Source organism: Sarcophilus harrisii, chromosome 1 (assembly GCF_902635505.1).
Source record: "Sarcophilus harrisii chromosome 1, mSarHar1.11, whole genome shotgun sequence".
Taxonomy (NCBI): domain Eukaryota; kingdom Metazoa; phylum Chordata; class Mammalia; order Dasyuromorphia; family Dasyuridae; genus Sarcophilus; species Sarcophilus harrisii.
This window is the reverse complement of record NC_045426.1, coordinates 214,707,870-214,735,730: the sequence shown is the minus strand read 5'-3', so window position 1 is coordinate 214,735,730 and position 27,861 is coordinate 214,707,870. Positions and strand designations below refer to the sequence as shown.

Genomic DNA, 27,861 nt, shown 5'->3' with positions numbered 1-27,861 from the left:
AATGTCTTACAAAGATGCATATATATATATGTATGACTATAGATATCTTTATATATGTATGCACCTATGTTTATGTGTATATTCTGTGTATACATGTGTGTATGTGTATGTATATATCTATCTATCTATGCTTAACTCTAGCCTTCTGCAGAGGAAGAAGAGGAGAGGAAAAAAGAGTAAGGTAAAAAGGGCACAGCAGAAAAGAAAACCTACAAGGAAACAAAGAAATGATGAACAGCTCTGAACAAAATGTATAAGGTTTATTAGATAGGCTTTCTTGAAGTGGAAATTTATTGCTTTATATTTTGAATCCACTCGTGTTCAGCTGTGCATGTGGCAATATCTTTTTTTTCTTTGCCCATTTTCTCTTTAGGTTTGAATTAAAAATAAACAAATAACTCTACATTGTTAATGGTCTTGTGCAATATGGATGAAAACATCTAATAAAATTAATTTGGAAAAACATGAAGTCAAGAATATTAAAGATATTAATTAAAAATCTAAAGGAAGGAGTTTAGCAGTATTGAATCAAACCGTATTATAAAGCAGTGATTATCAAAACTATCTGGTGCTGGCTAAAAAATAAAAAGATGGATCAGCAGAACAAAGTAAATAAAATAATTATTGTGGAATTAAAATACACAGTATTAAATGAGCTATAGTAACTCACTCTTTGGCAAAAGTAAAACTTTAAGCTTTGGGGATAAGAATTAACTATTTGGTAAAATTTGATGGGAAAACTGGAAAGCAGTCTGGTAGAAATTGAGTTTAGATAAAAAACCTCATTTACCAAGAAACAGTTAATATCTGACCTAGATAATAAAGTAAGCTATCATAAGAAAATGAGAACATGGATAATTTAATCATATTAAATTAAAAAGGTTTTGTACAAATAAAATTAATATAGCCAGAATCAGAAGGAAAACAGAAAACCAGGAAGAAATTTTTATACAGTTTCTCGAATAAAAGTCTCATAGCTCAAATATATAGAGAACTTTGTCAAATTTATAAGAATATGAGTCATTTCCCAATTGATAAATGGTTCAAGTACATGAATAGGCAGTTTTTAGTGAAGAAATCAAAGTTGCATAAACATACTCCAAACCATTGCTTATTAGACAAATGCAAATTCAAACAACTTTTGAGATATCACCTCAAACTCAAGAAAGGCTAAAATGAGAGAAGTAAAAAAATGACAAATGTTGTAGCAGATGTGAAAAAATTGGATCACTTGTACAAAATATTGATAGAAGTGTGAAGTGATCCAATCATCCTGAAGAACAATCCAGAATTATGTTCAAAGAGTTATAAAATTGTGTAAAGCCTTTGATCCAGCAATACTATTAGGTGTGTTTTCCAAGGTGGAGGAAAAAGGAAAGAATCTATATAGTCTAAAATATTTATAACACCTCTGTGGGAGCAAAGAAACTGGAAATCAGGGGATGCTTATAAAATGGAGAATGGCTAAATATGTTGTGGTATATAACTATGATGTGTCATACCACTACTGTAATATAAGAAAAGATGCTGATTGATTTTAGGAAAACATGAACTGTTGTGAAATAATGAAGAATGAAATGCGCAAAGAACAAGAGGATACTGTATACAATAACAGCAATACTGTTTGAAGAACTGTATTCAGTTTTTCTATTCTGTTTTTCTGTATATTATACTCAAATCAACTATAAAGAACTTATGAAGATGGTATCCAAAGAACTGATAAATACATAAGTATACATAGTATGATTTTATACAACCTCCCTCCCCTCTCCGCATATTTAAATATGTGTATATGTGTCTGTCTTTTTTTGTTATATTTTAAGTTCCTGTCTCCCTACCTCCCCACTTTGCACTTGTATATTCTCTAGTTTGGGAGAGAGGAAGAAAAGGAGAGAGACAGGAAAGAAAGCCTATAAGAAAACAAAAAAAAAGATGGACAATTCTAAATACAATGTGTTTTATTACCATGTATACTTCCTTGAAGTGGAAATTTATTGTTAGGTATTTTGAATTCTCTCATATATTCTGCTGTACACATGGAAAATTTTTTGGTTTTTTTTTCTATTTCCTGTTTAAGTTTTGAAATAAAGGAAAAGAAAAATAATTCTTACACTCTCTAATAGAGTTTTAAAAATCAATATAAGTAATATCACTGTAAAATACCACATAAGAGTAAACGACTACTATACAAGAAAAAAAGTACTAGCTTATATTCCCAGGGACAAAAAGAAATTACTGTGGCATAAATTAAAATCAGTCTTGGTCTAAATTAAACTTAACCTATTGTTTCTCCTTTTAAATCCTTATATGGCTTTCATGGAAATCAATAGGAAAGAAAACTGTCGCTATATAGCAAATAAAATTATTTCTCAGTTTAGGATATGGAGATAATAGAAAAAAGTATGGGTGGCAAAAAAATTACCTTTATACAACTTACTATTAACATTAAGTTAACAACAACTGATATTAATTTGAGGCAATAATATATTGGATAGAATGTCTGTTTCAGAGTCAAGAATGCTTTGGTATAAGTCCTACTTCTGACATTATACTAACTGTGTGACCCTAAACTTGTCACTATCAGTAATATCCCAATTCTGCCAGATACCTTTCTAAAGATAATTAGTTGAAATTAAGTGCTGATTTGAATCGGTAGATAAGAGTTTCCTCACCAGGAGTTTCCTGATCCAATGAGATTACACATTTGGTTCAAAATAACAAAAACCAACCAAACAAACAAAAAACCCCCAAACATTTATTAAGCAATTATGTTTAAGGTAATGTACACTGGGGATGAAGTGTCAAAAACCAAAACAAAAGACAAAGTCCCTGTTCTTAAGCAGCTTACTTTTTATTTTTAATTGAATTAAAAAATGAAGTCAATGAAAATTTTGAAAATCAAACCATTACTGTATCTTGATTTCTGAAATATATTTGCTAGATTAAGTGTGATGTCATGAGTATTTAAAAAAGACTAACACCTGATTGAGACGATGCAAAAGAACTGTTGCTGGACTTTGTATAATCATATATAATATAGTGAAACAGTATTTTACCTTTTTCTTTGCATGAGCATACTTCTTCCTCATATTAGCATCTAATTCTGCTTTGAGACTATTACTAGGAGAAACAAAGTTTGTATCTTTCAAATCCAAATCTGGAAATCTTAATATACAGGAATCCAGGTCATCTCCTTCAGCTGGTAGCATCGAAGAAGGCATCATTGTTTCACTGCAGTTGTGAATCTTTGGGTCTATTACTACCTGTTAAAAATAAAGGTGAAAGACCAATATTAAAAACATATGGGAAAATTCAATAAAATCACGTACATAAATTAGCAATGACCTAGAATCTTGAAAGAAATTGAGGAGTCTTTAAGAAAAATTTGATGTTGGTTAAGTGACAATTTATTGATAAATTCATCTAACTAAATATTAATCAGGCACTTGCTATTCCTAAGGCATTGTGCTTTTTTTCTTTAATTTCCTATTCTCAGATTCTTATACTTGCTTCCTTTGGGGAAATTAGTAACATTTATACACACATTCCCCCTTAAAAACACACACACACACACACACACACAGTATGCTAAGGGAAGTTAAAAGATTTTGCAACTCACAAAGGTATTAAATGTCTGAGGAATTTGAATTCAGATTTTCCTGATTCCAAGTTCACTCTCTTTCCAATACGTCACTTAAATATCACAAAGAATGGCTATCAACAGTGAATGTGCTATCCAGACAAAACATAACACTAAGAAAATTGTAGGTTGAATTGCATAAATGAGCTCAAAGAGTACATTAAAATTGTTAAATTGTATAAAATCTATGTGGAATAAAATGATAATGGTAGCATTCTTTAAACACTTTTTAAAATTTAAAGCAACTTTTACACAAATATTGTTTGTCTTTTATAAACAATAACAAATATTGTTTTGTCTTTTTTTTCTATAACTACATTTAAATAATAGCCAGTAAAAATAGATTTTTTTAAAAATAGTGGCATGACTTAATTGATGAATTACCATATCTACCTAAACTAAACTTTAGTAAAGCTTAGACCTAACATTAGATAACTCTTGTCTTCTTTATTTCAGATCCTATGAAAAATAACAAGTGATCATCCTCTGAATGGAAGAGGTGAAAAGAAAATTTCCTATGCCTTTCTATACTATTAAAGATCATTTTTATTATGATTGGGGTTCAAGTTGACAAATTGCATGTATGCATACTTATCTCTTTCACACTATAGGTAGCGGTCAAGGCCACCGCAGTCTGGTATATCTGCATAAATTTTTTGGCCCTCCCTTCATACCAGAGAAAGCTGAATTACATTTCTAAATTTCTAAATAATTTGTGTGATGCCTGCTAGCTTTTGCATGTCATCTGCGTATTCCACAAAACTCCCAAATTCCCATTTCATTTCTTATGCTGACTCATTATATACTGAAACCAAAATAGGGGAAGTTGCAATGTGAAGGGATAATTTTATACATGACAAAGCAAAGTACTTCCTGGCTGGTGATGTTTGGATGGGTGAGGACTGAAAAATAAATAGAACTATAAGCTCAAGATGATAACAAACTGAAGTTCCATGAGTTTCTTTGTGGAAATGTCATATCTATTATGTTCACAAAGTATCTTCAAGCAACAGAAATTACCTTTTGAATGGCTATGACAAGTAGCCTAGTTTATATAGATATAATAATTTACAATGCAGCATATCACCAATCGAACATTTTAAAAACAAGTCAAATTTTAATTACAGAAGAAAGGGAAAGCAGAATTTACTGTGTAGTGTGCTTTTTAGAGCCCCCACGCTGGGGGCCAAAATATACCATCAGAACTACTTCTCTGGAGGACCTTGGGACCAGCCGGAGTCCCTGGTCTTAGTGGAGAAGTGATAAAGCTGGAGACCTACGAGGATGGTCAAACTTGGAGTCCTTTATTTCAAGTCCTATCAGTCCTTAAATACGTTAGTATGATTACATCATTACAGCACACTGAGCATGTGCCAACTAGAGAACCATTACCTCACCACATCACACAGAGCAAGTGCTATGCAGCATTACATTACCACAGCATACTGTGTAAGTGCTAACTATAAACACCCTGCTATTGATATGTAAATGCCTCTCTTTACTGTAAGTATCCCTTGCTTCAAGTAGAACACAAGTGGTATTGTCCTTGTCCTCCCTGACTTCTCAGGAAAGGTAAGAAAACCAAAAGGGGTTGGTCACACCCTCCCTGACTTCTCAGGAAGGATGAGAGCCCTTAGGGGAGATGGGGAGCCAAGCCAGACATTATCAGCAGGTTCCCTCTGGGCTGAAGGGTCTTATACCTCACCCAGGGTTCCCCACTATCTGTGGTCCTCTACATTACTGTATTTTGCTACTTCTGCATTTCCAAAGACAATTTTTTTTTTTGGCTGAGGCAATTGGGGTTAAGTGACTTGGCCAGAGTCACATAGCTAGAAAGTATTAAGTGTATGAGGTCAAATTTGAACTCAGGTCCTTCTGACTTCAGGGCTGGTGTTCTATCCACTGCACCACCTAGCTGCCCCTACAAAGACAATTTTCAAATAACATTTGCCTTAAATTAAAATTTTATTTAAAAAATTATTCCTTTAATACAATGTATCAATAATATTCCATTTTAACAAAATTTAGATATAAAATAAGTTTTTATATTCTAAACTCATTTGAAAAATTGAGAATAGTTGTAGTGTTGTAAAGCATTTTGTAAACCTTAAAATACAATGTCAAGCTCAGTGAGAAATCCAAGATGTAACTTTATCATGCCTTCTAGTATTCTGTTTTGTAAAACTTATCAAACTTTACTATTGTATTGGTATTCAAATACCAATAATCTGCATGAATACTGTATCAGACAAAATTTTCAAAATTTTCACACAGTAATTGGTGTGAAGGGCAGGCTTCCCCGCTGAGGGTAAAATTTTGCTAAATTGTTTGCTAAATACTTTTGAATAGACTTGTTAAATGGGAAAATAAACAAAGCCATACCTTTTCTTTATCACACTTGAGTTTACAAAATTCTTTTTCTCACAACAATCCTATAAAATAGGGCAACTAGTTATCTAACAGTTGCAGGGAGTTTCAAAGAGGTTAAGTGACTTGTTCAAGGTCCCAGAGTCAAGATAGTAAAGTCAGGATGTGAATCTCAATCTGGTGCTTCTGCCCTCTCTTGCATACCTAATTATAACACTGTCTCCATCTATGAACAAATATATTCCAATGACATAATTTGTCAGAAACTTTGTTACTATCATCACAACAGTTATGATGTTGATGATATAGGTTGAGCGCCTACTGGGAAGACTTAAAGATGGCGATGATTCCAGGAACAGGAGTCAATGTATTTGAAAAAACAATTGAAAATAAAAATGGAAAGAATCATCCAGATACTACAAACTATCAATGTCATTATGTCAATCCAAATGACAGTGGTAACACTGTGGTGTGTCACCCCTCTCAACATCAAGGGATTTTTAAGGCTAAGTCTATACAGTATGATGCAATAGGAGTCAAAGGACCTGAATCCAAATCCTGTTTCTATCACTTACTTCTGGAACTTAGATCTGTTTTTGTCATGCATAAAATAAGAAGGCTGGACAAAAGGACATCTGGGGTAATTCTCAATTCCACCCTCCCCCTCTTACTCAAAATATTCAAATCCATAATTTTGTTATTTTGGATGCGCCATCCAAAAATAAGGATCACAATTCATCCTTGCCTATCCAAGATATAAGACTGTTGTTCATGTTATTCATTCAGCCACATCCTGAGATCCCAGGGACCCTATTGCCTATGGTTTTTCCTGGCAAAGATACTGGAGTAATTTGCTATATGTATGCTTTTCCAGGGTATTAAGGCAAACAAGCTAAGTGACTTGCCCAGAGTCACATGGTAAATAAATGCCTGAGGCTACATTTGAACTCTAGTCTTCCCAATTGCAGGGTTCTATCTACTGAGTCATCCAACTGCCAGTTTTCATCCAACATATGCAAAATTGCTCCTCTAGACTGCCAGAGAATAGAGAGCACTCAAGCTCTTTATTAGCAACATTTTTTTCCTCCTGGTGATATTCTTTACTACAATTTTTTTTTTGAAGTTTGTCATATAAGTTGCTATTGGCTCACAAATCATATGACTTTCCCTTACTTTTTTGTTCAGTCATTTTCAATTCTTCAAAACTGTATGCCATGTATAACTATACTAGTTCAAAATCGTATTTCTAAAAAGTGTTTAAGGAACACTGTAAAAGGCAAAACTGTTTAAGGAAAATTGTAAAATGGAACTGTGCAAATTTCATTGTCCATTTATCTTCTTATCAAAGGATAAATGCAGACGGATGAATTCTCCCACCCACTACACAGCTTGCTTACTTAATTTTCTTTGATTTAATGGCCAGGAAGGTTAATTGTCTTTAAGTGGTTAAGTCCCTCTTCCGATTCACTCTTCAAGTTCTGGGTTTGATCGCAAAACAAGAGCATTTGCAGGATCTCACTCACTATCCACATCGGTGCTGGAAAAACCTCACCTTACTCCGCTAATACGTTTTCATTTCCTCTAACCACCTTCTATTCAGATGGGCGTGGGGGCGGGGGATGGCGGGAGATAGAGTGGGAAGGAGACACTAGGTTCAACTCCAGTTTTGTGCAGGATCTTTGGGGGTAAAAAAATCAACAATCGCTTTCGGAGCCTCAGTTTCCTCCTTTGTAAAAGACGGTTTAATAATGCCCACCTTGCAGCGACGAAGGGAAAGATTAAGGAGCAGGCAGGTTTAAAGCGAGCTGCAAATCTTCCAGGGGCGAAATCAGTTATTGGTGTGAAGGGCAGGCTTCCCCGCTGAGGGGGTCGGGGGCTGGGGTGGCGCCAGGCAAGCACCAAGTCCTCGTGCTCCCGGGGTCCGGCCCGGCCACGCGCACAGACCCTAGGAAAGCGGGGGCGGGGTGGGGTGTGGAGGTAGTTACAGGCCGTCAATGGGACACCCCGGAAGGTCAATAGCAAAAGGAAGGGATGAAGTAAATACCTGAAGTGGTCCAAACCTTTGGAGGAGCTTCCACCCGCGGACACTTCTACACTAACCACCACCGCAACGCACAATCCCCGGATCCCCCTTCCCAGTCTCGTTTCTTCCCCCGCCAGTACTTTAGAGACGGCCCCTCAATCCAGAAATCGTCTACGTCCGGTAAGCGCAAGGGCAGTCGGGAGAACCATCGAGTGGCATAGAGAGAATGGGCGGTACGAGGACTAGAGCGTCACTGCCTCAGCTCAGGGCGGGCTAGGATGCCGTCCTACTCGACTCCCACCCCTCCCTATTCCCCCGCCTTTCCTTTAAGGCGCGCGCCAGCTGGGCCGGGGTCGAAGCTTTAGGAACTGACCCACTCCGCTTATTCTTCTCCCGGAAGAAGATTGAGCGCGAGGAGTGGGAGGGAGGAAGGGAAGGGAAAGGACAGCGGAAGCTCGATCGGCGGCCTTGTTAGGTTGCTCCCTTGGGCTCGCCTGCTCGAAGCTCCCTCTTCGTCTGGTGTCCTCAGACACAGCGCACCCCCCCCTCCGTCCCCGTCCCTCCTCCCGAGACCCTTACGGGACGTCCCAGTGACGGTGGAAACGGGAGTTTCCCCGCCTCCACGGCCGCCTCGCTCGCGCGAGATCCAGCGTGCTTGTGCGTCTGCGCTCCAGGCCGGCCCGCAGCTCCCCTCGGAGCCCTTGCTGCGCCGCCTCGCCACCCCCTCCATCGTCGCTTCCGCCTTTCCCAGCCGCTGGGGAGCGAACGGCGCGGAGTTTCCGCCATCGGCGGCGGCCGCGGAGGCGGGAGCAGGGAGCCTAGGAGGAGGGGGCGCGGGCAGCGGGCAGCATGTCGCGGCGGCGGCATAGCGACGAGAACGATGGTAAGGAAGTGGGTGAAGGTGGACCTGAGGCTGGGGAGGGCGGCTTGGAGCGTCGTGCCGGGGCTAGGGGGACCCACGGACCGAGCTGGCCAGCTCCCGGGATCCCGGCTCTGCGTGGCGCATAGTAGGGTGGCTTCATGGGTAGAGAGCTCCAGGCCTCAGACCTTTCTAGCTGTGGCGTAGGGCGAGTAAGTCACTGACCCTCCTTCTGTCTCAGTTTCCCCACCTGTAAAATGGGAATAGTTAATAGCATCCGCCTCTCAGGATTATAGTGAAAATCAAAATTGGAGTACATATAAAGCACTTTGCAAGTCTTCGAGTGTTGCGTTAATGTTAGCTTTTTTTTAATAAATGCAAATGTATTGGGGCAAAGCTTTTTAAATTGTTGATCTCGACCTCCTACGGGTCTGTAACTAAACATGGGGGTCTCGAAGTTGTGATTTATTATCAGTAAGCATTGACTTTTATGCATATTTTATTAAACCAAAGATCGCGTAAAAATTCACCGTTGTAAAGGAGTCATGAGTAGGAAGCCCTGGGCTATAGAATCCACAAGGGATCACCCCCTATCACCTCCCAGCACAGGTTATTGAAGCCAGGAAGTCCTCTGTCTGCATCAGGTGATGTGGCTGTAGGAGCATCTTTGATTTTTAAGTTGTATTTCATCCGTGATTTAACTTTCTAAGTAGTCGTATTGACATTAATATTCTTTAAGAAAGTCGGGCTATTCTTTTTCCTTAAGCACTAGCCAAAGAAGTAGTGAAACTGGCTTGCCTCCTGTAGAAGCATCATTAATTTAGGTCCTTTCTATAAGATTCGGGATTCTCAACTTTTATTTTTATTATTATTATTTTTAGTGTGTCTTGCTTGAATTTCTTTCAGGGCCTATGGATTCCTTCTCAGGCATTAAATGCATGAAGTAGCATTACCAAGGAAACCAATTATTTGAAAATGTAGTTATCAAAAAAAAATTTTAAAGATAAGATCATTGATTCTAGCTTTAAGAGACCCTGCTTTTAAAGACTGAGCTGTCTTCAGGTATGTTCTCCTCTGGCCACTTAGAAATGATGGGCACAGGTTCACTGTGTGTAATTATTTCAGCCACACTTTTTAAACATAATTCTGTAACATAGATAGTCCTTGGAGGGAAAGTTGACTAATCCCAAAGGACAAGATATAGAGTGATTCTTCAGCGTAAGATACAAAATTCGTATTCAGAAAAACATGTTATTTGGGGGATTTGTTGAAGTTGCAGGAATCAGGAGTTTCTCACAAAAATATAGAAATCTCAGAAAATGTTTTATACAGTTTTAACAACAATAATAGTGTTAATAACCTAGCACCTAAGGTTTATTTTAAATTACAAATTTTGAAATGTGGTACTGTTCTAGAAGGGACTACACTTCATTTAGCATGGTTCAGTTTAAAGAGCCAGTAGTTTTTTGGTTTTTGTTTGCTTTTTAAACACAGGACCTGTGTTAAAGTCTTCCTTGGGATGCTTAGTACCTATATCACCTTGGACAATTTACAAGCTCCCTGGACCTCCATCTTCCTGAGGCCCCTCCCAGCTCTTGCTCTGTGAATCTTTGAATATAGATTGAAACTTCTTTTGTTCCAGAGAGGCAGCTGTGTCATGTGGAGTATATACACTAGTCTCAGAATCTGGAAAGACCCGAGTTCAAGTCCTGTGTTTGACTGGTACACGTTGTGTAACTCTGGATCTCATTAATAATAAAATAATTAAAGTCTCATTGCCCCAAGCAACCTTCTAAGACTTCTAAATAGCTGAAACTATCACCTATTCAAGGAGGGAATTTTTTTGTTTTTGAAACCTCCTTGCAAGGATGAAATCTTAGGTATGGATTTGTAAAGATGCTAGCTGTTGTGCTTGATGTCTAGAGATACAAAAGCGAAGTATGATAATCTGACCTAGAGCTTTCAATCTGTGTTACCATATTTTTCCTTTATAGTGCTTTGAAATAACATTTGATTATTTTCTTTACATAAAAAGTTGACCATGAATTTATGTAATATTTTTATTTATTTGACCTAGAAATCTTGTTAGAATGGGCAAACATAGAGATGTTCTGCAAACTATTCCACATATTTCTACTAAAATCCAATGCTTTGAATTTTCAAAAGTTGTATCAGTGGAGGCCAAGCCTTAGTTATGTTTTATTAAACTGGAAAGATTTTTAAATATAGTCCTAGAGATGAGGATGAACTAGGTAAATGAGGAATCATTCAGATTGACCACTCCAGTTACACTTTTTTTCTGGTTACAACAGCTGATAAACTGGCTTGTAAAGTTTGGAGAGGGTTTAATGACTATATTGGTGGAGGGAAGACTCTTATCAGTAAAGTCCTAGATCTACTTTGCTTTCCATGCCTTGATTTTCATATAGTTACAGGTAGGATTAAAGGACAGGCTGTCATAAGCAGAATGAAAAAAGGTTCAGGAATGGAAATATAGGGAAAGATGATAATAGTCAGAAGGACTGGATCATGTGGTGTTTCATTCAGAAGATATTTGGTTCATATTCCTAATTTCTGACTAATCAATATTAAATAGATTTCATCCACCTTGACTTAAATGCTTTATGAATTTATAGCATAAGTTCTACTTGACTATATAAATCTTATAAAGACAGACTAAAGTCAGTTCATTCAGTATAAGGGAGAGTATAATTTGTTTGAAAAGAATGATTAGTTTTGTTAGTCTTACTCAATAAAAGGTACTTTAAATTATTAAACTTTCTCTTTTCCTGAAACTTTTGTTTTCCAGTTTTCTCTTAAATTTTTATTTGTATCCAAGGAAATCTGATTCATGATAAACTTTGTTAAGAACTGTTACAAGATGTATACTTTTGTAGAGAACTTTCACATTGTAACTCTTTATCATACAAGTTACTGCTTTGAGAGCTACTACTGTTTCTTAGTGTTCTTTAAATGTATAATCTTTAACATTGCCATTGTTTTTTTAAAAATATTTTATTGATACTTCTTTCTGACTCAACTCAAGCCCGAGGTATTTATTATTTGCTTCCTTTCCCCCACTAGGTTTTCATTTTACCTCAGAGTTCCCTATAATCTACAGTTAAAGATGCCGTTACCTCTCAGTTCTGGCTTATCCTACAGTTTAGCTATAGGAAAGGAGAAGTGCATTTCAGAGTGGTCCCAATCTACCTTTCCAGACTTATGATAGACTTATGTTTTCCCTGTCTAGAATGAATTCTTTCTTTTTTTTTTTTATTTTTTTTTTTTACTTGTACTTCTTAGAATCCTTAGTCCTCTTAAGAGTCAACTTATGCCATCTTGTACTAGGCCATTCTGACCCATCCTCTCCCTGTCATCTTGTATTTGTCTTGCATGTGCCTTGTAACCTGAGCTTTACTAGATTTAATCTTGTGCTTTATTTTTAGAATTGAAACAAAATGAGACACTTGTAGATATGTAGCAGTTAAGAAAAGGAGTTTTACCAGAGAAAGGATATCCAGCAAGGAGACAGGATTTATTCACTTGGGTGCAGTTTCCTGGCTTCTCTTTTGTTCTTGTTGTCCTATTGGTCCAGAGCATGAGTAAGGAGATGCTGATTTCTTGTATTTTGTCTCATTGTATTTAGGCCACCAGGAAACTATAGAATGTCCTTAGCTAAATGGATCTTGAGGGTGATTTTAAGATCTTTTTAAAGAAAACCAACTTTTAAGGCAATTACTATTCCTAAGGTATACCTGTAATGTACATATATTTCTTGAGGGCAGAGATTATTTCATGCCTTTGCATCTCCAATTCTAGCAGAATGTAGAGTGTAAGTGTCTCATAAATGTTGATTGGTTGAACATAAGGTGTCATATCTCATGGTTGGTATGATCCTTTGTGTTAGTAATTCAGGTATACGTGTGATGATTGTGAGCCTTTTTCATGAATATATTTGATCCTGTAAGTTTATTTGAAGAAAAACTACTTGTAGCATACCTTCTTTTTTTTAGTAAAGAGTTTCAAGAGGGTTACTTTTATACCCTAATGCTCAGCAAAACTTTTTTTTCTGTGCAACAAATTACTGGGATGCTCTATTCTTTCATGAATTAGCCAGCAAGGAAGTGGCTTAGGGAAGGGACCAGTAGGAGAAGAGAATACATAGATAAGAATGCATAATATGTATGACAGGTTCAATACTGTAACATTTTAGAGGTGGCCCTGGATATAGATAGAATTTATTAACATAGTGCTTTAAAGTTTGCCAACTGCTTTATACTGCTTTTATTTTACTTACCTAGAACTTCCCAGAACCACTGGGAAGAAAGTGCTATTATTCTCATTTACTCTTGAACAAAGTGAGGCCTAGAGAAGTTAAATGATATTCCCAAAGTCATACTGCTTGTAATGTCTGAGATAGGATTTCCACTCAGATTTTTCTGACTCTATGTCTGGCACTCTATCTATTATGTCACCTAGAAATAGATGAAGCTTAATTTCATCCTTATAAATAATCTACCTGAAAGTTGATCTTTGACTATAAATTATTAGGAAAAATTCTTTAAACTAATTTGACTAATACTATGCATGAAGTTGAAGTTGGAGAATTATACTCTCCAAGTCATAAATATACATATGATTTATTTCTTTATAAAGAAAACCTCTGCTTATATAGACTGATGAGTTCTAGAAAAAAAACATTTTATACTTCTAGCTAAGATGGCTGCCTGGATGGAAGCAAGCAGCTCAAACCCTAATCCATTTCAGCAAAAAATATAGTATCGGACTAAATAAAGATTAAGAAATCCAATGAGAAACTAAAGTAAATAATTTTCTTCCCCAGAACTACTTAAAAAAAAAATCAGTCCACAGCCATTTGGAAAGGATCTACCAGAAAATACAGCACTAACTGGCAGAGAAGGAAGAAACCTTTCAGCATGATCAGAAACTCGCCAGAGAGACCTGCAATCTTTATGGCTTGTTATCTAGATGCAGAAAGAAAAGAAGATTCCCCTGAGAAAAATCCTAACGTGGTCCACCACTCACAATGTGGGCTTTACAATGACCAGAAGAGATAGTCATCAATGTCTAACTTGAGCCTGGGGTGTCCAAAAGCCCAAGGGCTCCAAGGTTTATAGCATTTTGTCCTGTGATTCCCAGAGTCCTCAGAAGGTCTGGCACTTTCTGATCTCAGAGTTAGGTCAGGAGCAGTGCTGACCGTCCCACTAAAAAGCACAGTAAAAGGATAAGCCTGGCCTAAGCACAAAGCTCCAATTCTGGAACTAAGACTAGTGATAAAAGTAACTATTCTAGTTTAGCTATCAAAAAATCCAACCTAGAAAAAAAGCAGGTGTAGCAATCATGCTCTCAGACAAAGTAAAAGCAAAAATGGATCTAATTAAAAAATAATTAAGGAAACTACACTTTGCTGAAAGGTACCATAGACATTGAAACAATATTGATACTAAACATGGTATATGTTGATGGTATGTATACACCAAATTCTTAAAGGAAAAGTAAGATAAGTTACAGGATTGGAAATAGAGAATGAAACTACTAGTGGGGGAACTCAACTTTCACTATCAGAGCTAGATAGGGCTAACCACAATATAAGTGAGAAAGAACTGAGGGAAATGAATATAATTTTAGAAAAGTTAGATATTATCGGCCTCAAAAATTGATTGGGAATAGGAAAGAATATATATTTTTTTTTCCTCAGTAGTACATGGCACCTTCACACACATTGATCATGTATTAGGGCATAAAAACGTAACAATCAAATTATAAATGTAGAAATATTAAGTACGTCTTTTTCAGATCATAATGCAATAGAAATTACATTTAATAAAGAGCCATAGAAACATGCTACCTTGAAGCAATCTGGGAAAAATTAAGGAATATTTATGAAAATATAGATTACCTAGATTAATAGATCTCAAACTGTAATATAAAATGGTAATCATTAAAACAGTCTAGTACTGATAAAGAAACAGTCGTGGATTAATGGAATAGATTAGACACATAATATGCAGTGTTAAATGACTATAATAATTTAGTGCCAGAATTAGAAGAAAAGCACAGAGAACTGGGGAATAAATTTTATAGCAGGTTTCTCTGATAAAAGCTTCTGAGTCAAATCTATAAGAATACAACTAAGTCCCCAATTAATAAATGGTCAAAGGTTGTGAACAAGCATTTCTTAGAAGAAATTAACTATTTATAATAATGGGGGAAAAAAATCTCTAAATCACTACTTATTTGAAAAAAATGCACATTAAAACAGTTCTGAGGTACCATCTCACAGCTATCCAAAGTCTATGTAACAGAAAAGTGAAATGACAAATGTTGAAGGAGATGTGGGAAAATTGGCAGGGTTGTGAACAGATCTGACCATTTTAGAGAGTAATTTGGAACTGTGCCCAAAGGGCAATCAAACTGTACATACCCATTGACCCAACAGTACCACTAACAAGTCTGTATCACAGATTTTAAAAAAAAGAAAAAGGAAACCTATTTGTACCAAAAATATTTATAGCAACTGTCTGTGGTGGTGAAGAATTGGATATTGGCAGGATAAAGGATGCCCATCAATTGTGGAATGGTTGAACAAGTTGTGGTCTATGTGATGGAATATTATTGTGGTATAAGAAATGATGAATAGAGTGCTTAAAAAAAAACTGAAGAAACTTACATGAACTAATGCAAAAAAAAAAAAAAATGAGGCAAGCAGAACCAGGAGAATGTCATACATAGTAATAGCAACATTATATGAAAGATGATCAACTATAAATGATGTACCTATTCTCAGCAATACCAGCGACACAGAATTTGAGCTCAAATTTTTTTTTGTTTTAAATAATGTTAATTATTTTAGGTTATTAAAAAAATGAAATATAAAAAAATTTAAAACAATTTAGTGTAGTTCCAACTTAACAAAGTGAGAATGGGAATATAAAAAGGACTGATAGTGGGGAACGGTGGTGTTAGTGTTGCAATACTTGAAACTCAGCAGGGAGAAAGAAGGAGAAAGGAAAAGAGGGCAGTTAAAAAAGGATAATGTTGGAGAGTGAATAGTAACTAAGAAAATAAACTTCAGCTTTAAAGGGGATAGATCCTGAAAGGGGAACTACAAGGAAAAGAAAAGAAATAGAAGGTAAATTGGGGAATGGCTAAACAAATTAGGCTCTATAAATTCTGAAGCAGAATGAAATGGGCAGAATCAGAACAATTTATACAATATCAACATTTTGTAAAGAAAAATAACTAAAACATATATAAACTGACAATACAAGGACAAACAATGGTTCCAGAAGACCTATGATAAAACATGTTCCTCTTCACATAGAGGTGAAATCAAGATGCATAGAGATATACATATAGATACACATGTGTATATATATATATATTTTTTATATATGGATTTGTTTTGCTTAATTCTGTTTATTTGTAACTAAGGGTTTTTGTTTCATTTGCAATGGAGTTAGCAATGCTAATGCAAAAAAAAAGTGGATAACATTAAAACTTTTTTTTAAATGTAGATAAGTTCAGAAGGAAGTACAGACAAGTAAGGTGACATTAGCACCTTTTTTAGCACATTTTTAACTAAATTCCATGATTTTTTTAAAAAAGGAAGTTGTGTGAAATAGAAATTGTTTCATATACATGCCTCTTCATGTTCTACTTTTTATATGGAAATATCCACTTTTTTGGTTTAAAGTTTTCAGAATAAAAAAAAAAAGATTAACTGTTATTTATGAACATTCAACAGGTAGTTCCTAGATTCTACTGAAGATTTTCATTGTAAATGCATATATTAGCAGCATATACTTGGACTATAAGTCAACCACTAATTTGTATTATACTCATTGTAGAATAGTTTGTCACAGCTAGACTTGGAGCATCTGCATCTTTTCTTGATAGATGGAGGATGGGATTGACAGATAGCAGACAGGATTGAGGTAACCAAAAGCTAAGTAATTAATATTAGAAATACTTTGACCACACATTGGAATGAAAAATGAATCAATGTGACATAGCTGTAAGCTAATGGGGAATTTCACCTGAAACATAGAATTGATTTGTAAGACTTGAGAAAATAATTTTTTTTTTTTTTAAGTAAGAATTCCAATGACCAAGAACAGGAAGCGGGGTACATCATTACTAGGTTTTGCAGTTACTAACAAAGGACAAATACTTCATGAGTTCATGAAACTAATTTTAACTTTCTATCCTTTCTGAAAAGAACAGTCATTGTCAGCAGTATTATCTTAAAAGACAAAGTTCAATAATACCAGCTTAAGGAAGATAATAGCCATTTCAAATATTGCCATTATTTTACAAAGTCACAGAAAAGTTATGGCTATCATTGCTTAGAAAATCAAAGTAATGGTACAAATTTAAGCTTGCAAAGCATGTTTGTTTGGTTTTGGTTTTGGTTTTTAGCCAGTTCAACATGTAACATGCCAATCTTGATTTTCTTTATTATTAAAACAGAACAACCCCACAAAAGGAAGAAGACCTTGCAGTCGATTGAAATCGAAGATCGGATAGAATCTCTAATATGCAGAGTAGGAGAAAAGGTATGAACTATCATTTAAAATAAAAAGTCAAGACTATTCTAGTGTCCATATGTTAAATAATTTGAATCTTAAGAACTTGATCATTATATACTTGCATTTTTTAGATAAAGCTGTTGTAGCATCGTTTTTTTAAATCTTTGCAAGTAGTATGTTTTTACAAAGATTGTTTTACATTTTGAATACTTTATCTTGAATGCATATAAAAGAGTTAATTGCATTCTTTTTGTTTTGTTTTGTTATTGCTGTTATTAGTTAAAAAGTGTGCACAAAACATTGTACAAAAAGCCTGAAAACACAAAGCTAATTAAATTAATTTAGGTGCTTGTCCTTAGAGAATTTTTAATCTGGTAGGGGAGATATAATGTAAACAAATTAGTAATGATTTTGTGATATATAATAACAAAGAGAATAGAATATGGTTTAAAAAAAAAAAGAGGGGGAGGATGGGGTAGTGGCATAATAGAGGTGCAAAATGCACTCAAGGCAGCAAGACTTTGCTGAAGATTTCATATCAGGCCAAAGAAAGATAGGATTGCAACAAGCAAAAATAGATGGGAAAAGGAAGAGTGGTCAGATATAGGTAATAGCATGAGTAAAAGAAATGAAAGTATTGGATTTTATATAGGGGACAAATAGTACAATTTACCTGTAACAGAATAGGCATTACTTTGTCAAGTAGCTTTAGAGTTTCACCTTAATTCAGTAGGAAGCAGAGAACCTTTAAAGGGTTTTGATCTGATTAAGGACCTTACTCAGATTTCTTTTTTCCTTCTGGAAAGTTCTTCCTGTAGTTGAAGAATATTAGAAATGGGGAAAACTGGAATTTAAGAAATAAGTTAGATGTTCAGTAGTCAAGGCTAGTGGTAATAAAAGCCTACATTGAGGTGTAGACAGTTGAAATAGAAAGGATGAAATGGATGTGAAAGTCATTGTAGAGACAAATATAAGCAATCAAGAATGAGGAGCTTAGGATAACAGATTTTGAATTTGTTATATTGCATAATTAAGAAAGTCAGTTAAATCTTGTCTAAAGTTATACTACTAATAAATGTCTAAACCAAGCTTTCCTGCCAGTTTATTGTCTTTCTGTTCTTTTTATTGCCTCTCTTCTGTTGTTGTCTATGGTTCCATTAATTCATATATTGACAAAAAGAGCAAGGACTGTCTTTTTTTTTTTTTTTTTTAAACATTTATTCTGTACAAAGTCTGTCATGCTGCTTTCTACCTTGAAAAATGTTTCACCATGAAAAAAATAATTAAATATAATATATTTAATATATATATTTATATTATATATATAATATAATATAAAAAATAATAATTTATTTGCTAAATGGAATTATATGAAAAGCAATGCTTAAAGTTATTCATTTCCTTTAACCCATATTTCAGTGCTAGCCATATATTGAAGAATATCAGTGTTAAAGAGAAAGTCTCTATATACACTCAGATTTTTATAATGACGCTATCTGTAGTAGCCATGAACTGGATATGCCTAAATAAGCTGTGGTACATGCATGTAAGTATTATAAAGTCAGACATAGGGGAAGATATACAAATTGATAAAAAGTTAAGTAGAATCAGGAAAACATATAAAACAATGACTACAACAATATAAATGGAAATAATGATAGCAATGAGTTGAATTGAATACCATGATATTATAATGACCAACTTTGGCCCTAAAGAAGAGATATAAGATGGTATCTTCTTTTTTTTTAGGGAGGTGGGTAATTATGGGCATGGAACTGTTTTGTAAATAGTTTCAGACTTTATTATTATGTTTATTTTTTGAGATATTGAGCTTTGTTGTGGTTTTTTTCCCTCTTTGTTATAAGATGTTGGCTTTCATTTGAAGAGGAAGGATTGGGATACATTAAAAGTGTTCATAATATAAAGACATGATATCAATGAACATTTGTTTTTCAAAATTGATTTATCATTTAAATAATAATGCCATCTTTCTTTAATATAAGTTTAATTTGGTCTCCCTTTAGAGTACTTTCTCATTGGAAAGCAACTTAGAAGGCTTAGCTGGTGTTTTGGAAGCTGATCTTCCCAACTACAAGAGCAAGATTCTAAGAATTCTTTGTACAGTGTATGTATACAAAGAATGTATAGTTTTGAATAATAATATTGTTATGTATATTGTATACATAATGTGTATTATATGAATTAATAATATCAGTAATAATACTATAAAATGCTTTTAAAACATTTGTAATTTGTAGTTAACTTTTTATAATGTACCTGTAAAATATGGAGCATTTTTATTAAAAACAAAATCATAATATTTTTGAATATGAAGTATAAAAACTTTATAAGCCAAATTATTTTCAAAGAATTTTTAAAAACAATTAATTTCTTACATTTTATGTACGTCAGATCATGAATAAGAACATATATTTGATTTTTATCTCAGTGCTCGTCTGTTTCCTTTGAAATTGACGGTGTATACAACATTAGTTGGACTACTTAATGCCCGAAATTACAACTTTGGTGGAGAATTTGTGGAAGCCATGATTCGTCAACTTAAAGAATCTTTGAAAGCAAACAACTATGATGAAGCTGTGATTTTGGTAAGTGGGTTTGGTTTGGTTCTGTTTTTCAGAGTTTATAGTGAAAAAGCTGAAGGTTTTTTTTTTTTTTTTAATTTTCTCTTTTGACTTATAATCTTTCATTTCACATTAAACCTCACATTTGCCATGATTAAATAATTCCCGTTACAATTGTAAGTGAATAACTTTCTCCTGGAAGCATTATTGTAGTCCTCTAAACAAATTAAAAGCCTTCTTTTTAAAAAACAAACAAACAAACAAACAATGTGTTTGTTTATTTTAATACACATTGCTTTATGAATCATGTTGGGAGAGAAAAATCAAAGCAAAAGGGAAAAACCACGGGAGAGATTAAAAAAAAAAAATAGAAAAAAGAAGTGAACATAGCATGTGTTGATTTACATTCAATCTCCTTCTGGATGCAGATGGCATTTTCTATCCAAAGTCTGTTGGGGTTGCTTTGAGTCATTGAACCACTGAAAAGAAAACCAAGTTTTTCTTAGTTGATCATCTCACATTCTTGCTGTTGTTATGTACAATGTATTTCTGATTCTGCTTGTTTTGCTCAGCATTAGTTCATGTAAATCTTTCCAGGCCTTTCTAAAATCAGCTTGTTCATCAATTTTTTTTAAAACAATAATATTCCATTACTTTCATATGCCAAGGACCTTCTCTTTAAAATAACACGATTTCAAAGTAATTGTAGAGAAGAGATTCTTTTTTTAACGGGAAGTTATTCTGATTTGATTTTTATCTCAGTGCTCGTCACATCTACGTGTCATTTCTCCATCTTGCAGATTACTACTTGTCCATGTACTCTATCCTATTTGAGGCTTTGATACATAGCTGGAAAGGATTTTGGGTAGTTTTTGATTTTTGGTTTTGTTTTGATCCAACTCCGTTATTTTACAGGTGAAGGAATTTAGATCCAGAGTATTTAAGTAATTTGCTCATGATTACATATATGGTTAACTTGACAGAACCACTTTGGATTTGAACTTCAAATCCAGTATTTTTTCTAATTTCTCATATTACCATTTATTCAAATATTCCTTTAGAAGTTGTGCATCTAACATGCTGTGTAATGAGCTCTAGAGAAATATTCTTGAGGCAAGGATTGCTACAATAAGGTTAACTCTGGAATTGATAAGACAATGGTTATCTAGTTTACATGTACTTAGTACTTAGCATGTTGATATAATAGTTGTACAGTTGATGTATTTGTAATAGGGTATTTAAACTGAAGACAAACTCAGCCACACACATTCCATCTTTGATCAGCCTCTTGGTGGCTGGCTCTCCTGCTTCCTGTACTTTGGAAGAGACTGTTTCAAACTGGGAGACTGAAGAAGATAATAAAGACTTTGGACTCTATCCCTGACTATTCTCGTGGTGATTGTTCTGCTGAAACCAAGGCCCATTCGGAGGACCTCCAGAAAGCTAGCCAAGACATTACAATGCTGAACCATTGTTCTTGTCTTTTAAAACTTACTTTCATATGTAATGTTTTTCCCAGCTTACCTTTTTTATTTCCCCTTCCTCCCTCTTTCTTTTCGAATTCAACAACAGCAACAAAACTTATCATAGATATGCATAGTTCACCAAAACAAATTCCATTATTGGCCATGACTGAATATATATATATCTTTAAGTTTATCACTGACAGATGAGTAGTATGTTTCGTCTTTGGTGTACTTGTCTTACGGTTTAACATTAAACTGATCAGAGTTCTAAAATCTTTCAAAGTTGATAACAGTATATAAATTGTTCTCCTAGTCATGCTCACTTAGCTCTCCATGAGTTCTTAAGTGTCTTCTAATTTCCCTTAAAATTGTCCATTTTATAACATTCCATTACATTAATCTGCCATTGTTTATTTGGATATCCCTGATAAAACAACACCTCTTTGGTTACTAGTTTTTGGCTATCATGAAAATAATTGTTATAAACATTTTTGTACATATTGGTATTTAAGCTCTTTCTTTAATCTCATGAGGTTTAGATCTGGTAATGCTATAGCCACATCAAAGAGTATGTATAATTTATTAACTTTGAGAACTTCCAGAATAGCTGAACAAGTAGCTCCCTAGTATGCCTATTTTCTTGAGGTTCCTTCAATAATTGTCCTTTTTCTTTTTGTCAGTGTGGTAGATGACTGTGTGGTAGAATCTTAAAAGTTGTTTTAGTTTGCATTTCTCAAGTGATTTGGAGCATTTTTTCATATGGTTGTTGATAATTTGGATTTCCTACTTTCGAAACTACCTGTTCATATTCTTTTGACCATTAGTCCATTGTAAAATGGTTCTTTGTCTTATAATTTGGATCATTTCCTTTTGTGTCTTTGATATGAAACATGTAGCCAAGATGTTCCCATTTATGTTTTCATTCTGATTTTTACTACATTAAATTTGAATGTGCTAGAACTTTTAAATTTTATATAATCAAAATTCTCCATTTTATCTTGTTGATCCTCTCTGTCACTTGTGTCATCATGAACTTTTCCTTTATTTATATTTTTTGCAAAATACTTTCTTCCTTTCTTGTCTAATTTATGATGTGATCTTTTATATTGCAGTCATGTATCCATTTGGACCTTATCCTACTTAATATGGTGTGACATGTTGATCTAAACCTAATTTCTGCCAGATTGCTAATAGTTTGTCAAATAATAAGCTCTTTTCTCACTAAGTTGATTCTTTGAGATAATCAAATATTATACTGACTTGTTTATTGTATAAACAATATGTTTCACAAATGATTACTAATTTGTAATTCAGTTTGAGATAGCGGATTGATAAATTTCCTTATTTCTCACTTTTTTTCTTTTTTTGCATTCTTGCTTTTGAGGTTCTTGACCTCTTGTTCCTTCATTGAACTTACAATTCTTTCTAACTCTATGAAATATTTCTTTTAGTGTAGCACTGTATAAGTAAATTAGATATTATAATTTTTATTATATTGGCTTCACCTATCCATAAGTAGTTAATAGATCTCTAGTTATTTAGGGCTGTCTTTATCCTTGCAGTGTTTTACAGTTGGATTCATAGAATTCCTGAGTGCATCTTGAAATATAGACTCACAAATATTTCAGAACCTCTATAATTATTTTGAATGGACTTTAATTTTGTAGATCTTGCTGCTTGATTTTGTTGGTTGCTGATATTTATATTGTATTATATACTGTAATTTTGCTGAATTTAATGTTTCAATTTCTTTTTATCTAGTGTTTTCTAAGTAAATCACATAATCTGCAAAAGTGCTCTTTGTTTATGCTGATGTTTTCAGTTTCTCTTATCTTTATTTACTACAGATAACGTTTCTAGCACCAATTTAAATGGTAATAGTCATAGGCATCTTTATTGATCTTAAAAGCCTCCATCTTTTCTTATATATGATGTTGATTGGATTTAGATAGTATATTTGCTATAGTAAGAAAAAGGTATGTTATATTTTATAAGGTTTTTAATAGAGACAAGTGCTAATTTTGTCAAAAAATCCTTTTGAGCATCTATTGATATAATCATGTTTTCAAAAAAATATTAACAGAATTTGTTATGTTTATAGTCTCCTTTATATTGAACTACTACATATCTCTGACAAACCCCATGAAATCATAGTGTTTAATCTTTCTGATTATATTGTTGTTGATTATTTGATAACATATACATGTATATTTTTTGCCTAATAGGTCCATTTTTTATCAGATCTTGTGAATTGTCATGTAATAGCTGCTCCATCAATGGTAGCTATGTTTGAAAATTTTGTAAGTGTAACTCAGGAAGAAGATGTGCCTCAGGTAAGAGGAGTACTTAATACTTTAACATTATAAAACTTTTCTTATATTCTTATTTCCTTCTTACAAAAAAACAGTGATATGATATGTAAAGTGCTGGAATTGGAGTCATAAGAAGTGGGTTTGAGCTGGGATGGGAATTTTAAGTAATAATATGTTACTGTATAAAAAAGTAACATATTTTCTTATTTTTGTACTTAATTGTTTTCTCCAAGTACTGTGTTAACTCTTTGAGAGCAGTAACTGTTTTGTTGTCTTTGTCTCCTGTCATCTGGCACATAATACATTTTTAAAATGAAGTTGAGAAATCCTTATGGATTTTAAAACCTTGATTTAAATAAGAAATCAAAAATGCACAATTGGTGTTTCCAAAAATTCTCTATTTTTGATCACATTATCTTCTAAAGGAGATTTTAGAAGTACACTGTGAAACATTTTTTTTTTTCTTTTTTATTGTAGGTACGACGTGATTGGTATGTGTTTGCATTTCTGTCATCTTTGCCCTGGGTTGGAAAGGAGTTATATGAAAAAAAAGATGCAGAGATGGATCGCATTTTTTCCACTGTTGAAAGCTATCTTAAGTAAGAATATAGCCCACATTAGTCTTTGTTGTTAAGGAGAAAGGTTTTTGTTGTAAGTTTTATTGTTGTCTTTTTTGTTGTTTTGGAGTTTGTTTATAATTTCCTGGTGTAACATACTGATATTTTAATTTATCATCCTTTAATTTTGTGACTTGTTTTGTTTCTCAAAAGTAGGGATTCAGTTTTTAAAAAAGCATGAAGTAGATAAAGAGTTGCCTTAGTACTTATTTTGAAAGTGCTTTACTAATAATAGGAAGGTTATTTTAACTGGAAATTTTCATTTTTTTCTAAGCATCTTTTAAAAAACTCTGTTTTAACTTCATACATCTTCCACAGGATCACAGAATTTTAAATTAAATTATATATTATAGTTCACCTAGTCCAGCCTTTTTTCACACATATTCAGACCTAGAAATATGAAATGAATTACCCAAAGTCATAACAGTAGCAAAAGTGTAGCATAGGGTAGTAGCAGAAATCCATATTTCTGGTCCTTGTCCATTGATTTTTAAAGATAATTTTCTTGAGGTTATATCATGTCTTACAGTCCTCATTGAAGGGTCAATGACTGATTTAATTCCTTAGAGAAATCTCTAAATTATAGGCTGAAATCTTAGACTTGAAATCTGAAATTAGACTGTCCTAAAGAAAATCTTTGTTATGAGTTTGGCTTTCCCATTTTTCTTTTAAACTATATATAGCATTAGTTTCATGGACTATAACAGGGAGGAACAAAGTAAATTATTTGTATTATTCTGAATTCTGTACTTCCTCTTGGGCTAGTGATTGGGATAGAAAGATTGAGAAGAATTTGGGAAGCATGAAACACCATGGTATAATGAGTATCAAGTATGTACAAGATTTTTTTAGGAGATGCAAAATAAGACATAATCTGAAGAACACTGGATTTGAAACCTTGGGATGAACCTCTGGCCTTGTTATTCTGGGAGCTTTTAGCTAATGAAAAATCTTCCTTTCCTGTAGGTACTTACAATAAGGATAGTATTAAATAAATGCTAGAGGCTTGGGACCAACCTGATCTTAGATAGGAGTAAGCTTGATTTAAGACATATAGGAAAGGAGTAGAGAGATTTTCCTTTTCCCTCTCAGGGCCATCTCTCCCAAAGTACTTGGTCCAAGCCAAATAAAACTTATACTAGTTTTTCTATTCTGAGGTACTTTATAGTTTATAGTGGGAAAAATAATAAAAATTATACTGAACCTTCAGATGGTTTGAGATTTAATTTTGGCATTAAGTTCTGTGTATGGCTAGTTGGCTGTTGCATAGCATGATTGCTAGTAAATTTAAAATATTCATAGTTTTGATGATAACAGAAGAATGTTCTTAAATTCCTTGTTTATTATTTTCTGGTATTAGCAGGTGTAGATTAATTATTATAGATATTTTACCTTTTACCAAGGTTTGGTCCATTCCACTAGGACTAAAGTATTAGAAACACAAGAGTCGTGTGGAAGATATTTCTTTATTGATACTGACAGTAATGAGTTAATTTTATAATTATCCATTTTTTTGTTTGTATTTTTAGAAGACGTCAAAAAACTCACGTTCCATTGTTACAGGTGTGGACTGCTGATAAACCACATCCACAAGAAGAGGTAAATTTAATCTTTTTCACTTTTTAATAAAAGAATAGTCAGCTGAAATTAGTGTATTGGAAAAAGGCTATGCTAAGATTCAAAATTTGGTTCTAGTGTCCCCTTTGCCACTTTATGATTTTTGGCAAGTCAATGAAGCTTTGAGCCATTTATAAAATAAACTGAGATTGATCTCTAAGGTCCTTTTCAACCAGGCAATCTTTAGCAAGATATATTGGATAGAATACTTTCTTGGATTCAAGATGACTTGTTTTATGGAATACTGCCTTTGATCCTCTTTTCTCATCTATAAAATGGGAATTATTGTACCTCTCAGGAGGTTGTAAAACAAATTTAGATACTACACGATTAGATTATTAGATTAAAATTGGATAATAAAGATTAGTACCTCCTTTAGACCAACTCCAGAAGCTTTTGGCTTAAATTTAAATTTTAAGCTGTAGAGGAGTTGCAATTTTTGGTAATGTAGGGAACTCCCACAGTGAAATCCCAGACCACCTCCTATGATGCTTCCATTTAAGGTCTCTGCCTTGCCCTCTTTGTAATGGCCAGAAACTGGAAACTGAGTGGATGCCCATCAATTGGAGAATGGCTGAATAAATTGTGGTATATGAATATTATGGAATATTATTGTTCTGTAAGAAATGACCAACAGGATGATTTTAGAAAGGCCTGGAGAGACTTACACGAACTGATGCTGAGTGAAATGAGCAGGGCCAAGAAATCATTATATACTTCAACAACAATATTATATGATGACCAATTCTGATGGACTTGGCCATTCTCAACAATGAGATGAACCAAATCAGTTCCAATGGAGCAGTAATGAACTGAACCAGTTATTCCCAGCGAAAGAACTCTGGGATATGATTAAAAACCATTACATTGAATTCCCAATCCCTATATTTTTGCCCACCTGCATTTTTGATTTCCTTCACAGGCTAATTGTACAATATTTCAGAGTCCAATTCTTTTTGTACAGCAAAATAACGGTTTGGGCATGTATACTTATTGTGTATCTAATTTATATTTTAATATATTCAACATCTACTGGTCATCCTGCCATCTGGGGGAAGGGGGTGGGGGGAAGGAGGGGAAAAATTGGAACAAGAGATTTGGCAGTTATCAATGCTGTAAAGTTACCCATACATATAACCTGTAAATAAAAGGCTATTAAAATTAAACAACAACAACAACAAAAAAAAAAAAAAAAAGGTCTCTGCCTTGTATAGGTTTTATCCATTGGTTACAGAATTCTCAAAGGCTTTGACCATACCAAGCTCTAGTAAGCTTATCAAAATGGTAAGATTTCAAAGTATAAGCTAGGTGATAGACTACAATTATACTTTGCCATCTCTTTGCATCTCCCTAAGTATTTTAGAGCTAGAAAGGATCTTATGTTCATTGATTTCAATCCATCATTTACAGAAAAGGGTGTTCATCCAAGGATGTTGTGAAATCATAGGTCCTTAATACTGGAAGGAAGCTTAGAGAACATCTTGTTCCATTCATGCATTTTACACATGATGAAAGAGGCATCATTAAGTGATTCAGATGTGGACAGGTAGCTGTTAGAAGCCAATCTTACGCTAAAGTCTTGCTATTGTGACTTTTTGTTCAATGTCCAGGCTCCATTTTGCTTCCTAGTAGGATTTTTCCCTGTTGTTTCAGATTCTGTCACTAAAGCCAAACTACTTTCCTTCTTGCCAATAGATATCCTTTCCATTCCCACCTCCATATATTTTCATTGTTTTTTATTTTTCTCCACTAAGTTAAAATGTACTTTAAACGAGGCAAGGCCTCGAGACAACATGGCTTAGTATCTAATGGAAATAACACTGGGC

General features: G+C 34.0%; 2 protein-coding genes across 3 annotated transcripts in view; one reads left to right on the top strand and one right to left on the bottom strand.

Moving 5' to 3' along the window:
- The window catches only part of TSTD2 (thiosulfate sulfurtransferase like domain containing 2), a 34,961-nt gene extending 26,741 nt beyond the window's left edge, over positions 1-8,220 (bottom strand). Inside the window, exons 1-2 of one of the 2 annotated variants that reach the window (XM_031969383.1) lie at positions 8,052-8,220; positions 3,057-3,263 (exon numbers count right to left, since the gene is read on the bottom strand). In XM_031969383.1, coding sequence (XP_031825243.1) covers positions 3,057-3,224 — 168 coding nt within the window. In that variant the 5' untranslated portion in view covers positions 3,225-3,263; positions 8,052-8,220. The remainder of the gene's footprint in view (positions 1-3,056; positions 3,264-8,051) is intronic. The other variant, XM_003761377.4, reaches the window with a different exon arrangement.
- Positions 8,221-8,825: 605 nt separating this feature from the next.
- Positions 8,826-27,861, top strand: part of NCBP1 (nuclear cap binding protein subunit 1) — a 48,781-nt gene continuing 29,745 nt past the window's right edge. Inside the window, exons 1-7 of the mRNA XM_031969373.1 lie at positions 8,826-8,913; positions 17,383-17,468; positions 19,466-19,566; positions 19,891-20,047; positions 23,715-23,822; positions 24,279-24,400; positions 25,948-26,017. Coding sequence (XP_031825233.1) covers positions 8,880-8,913; positions 17,383-17,468; positions 19,466-19,566; positions 19,891-20,047; positions 23,715-23,822; positions 24,279-24,400; positions 25,948-26,017 — 678 coding nt within the window. The 5' untranslated portion in view covers positions 8,826-8,879. The remainder of the gene's footprint in view (positions 8,914-17,382; positions 17,469-19,465; positions 19,567-19,890; positions 20,048-23,714; positions 23,823-24,278; positions 24,401-25,947; positions 26,018-27,861) is intronic.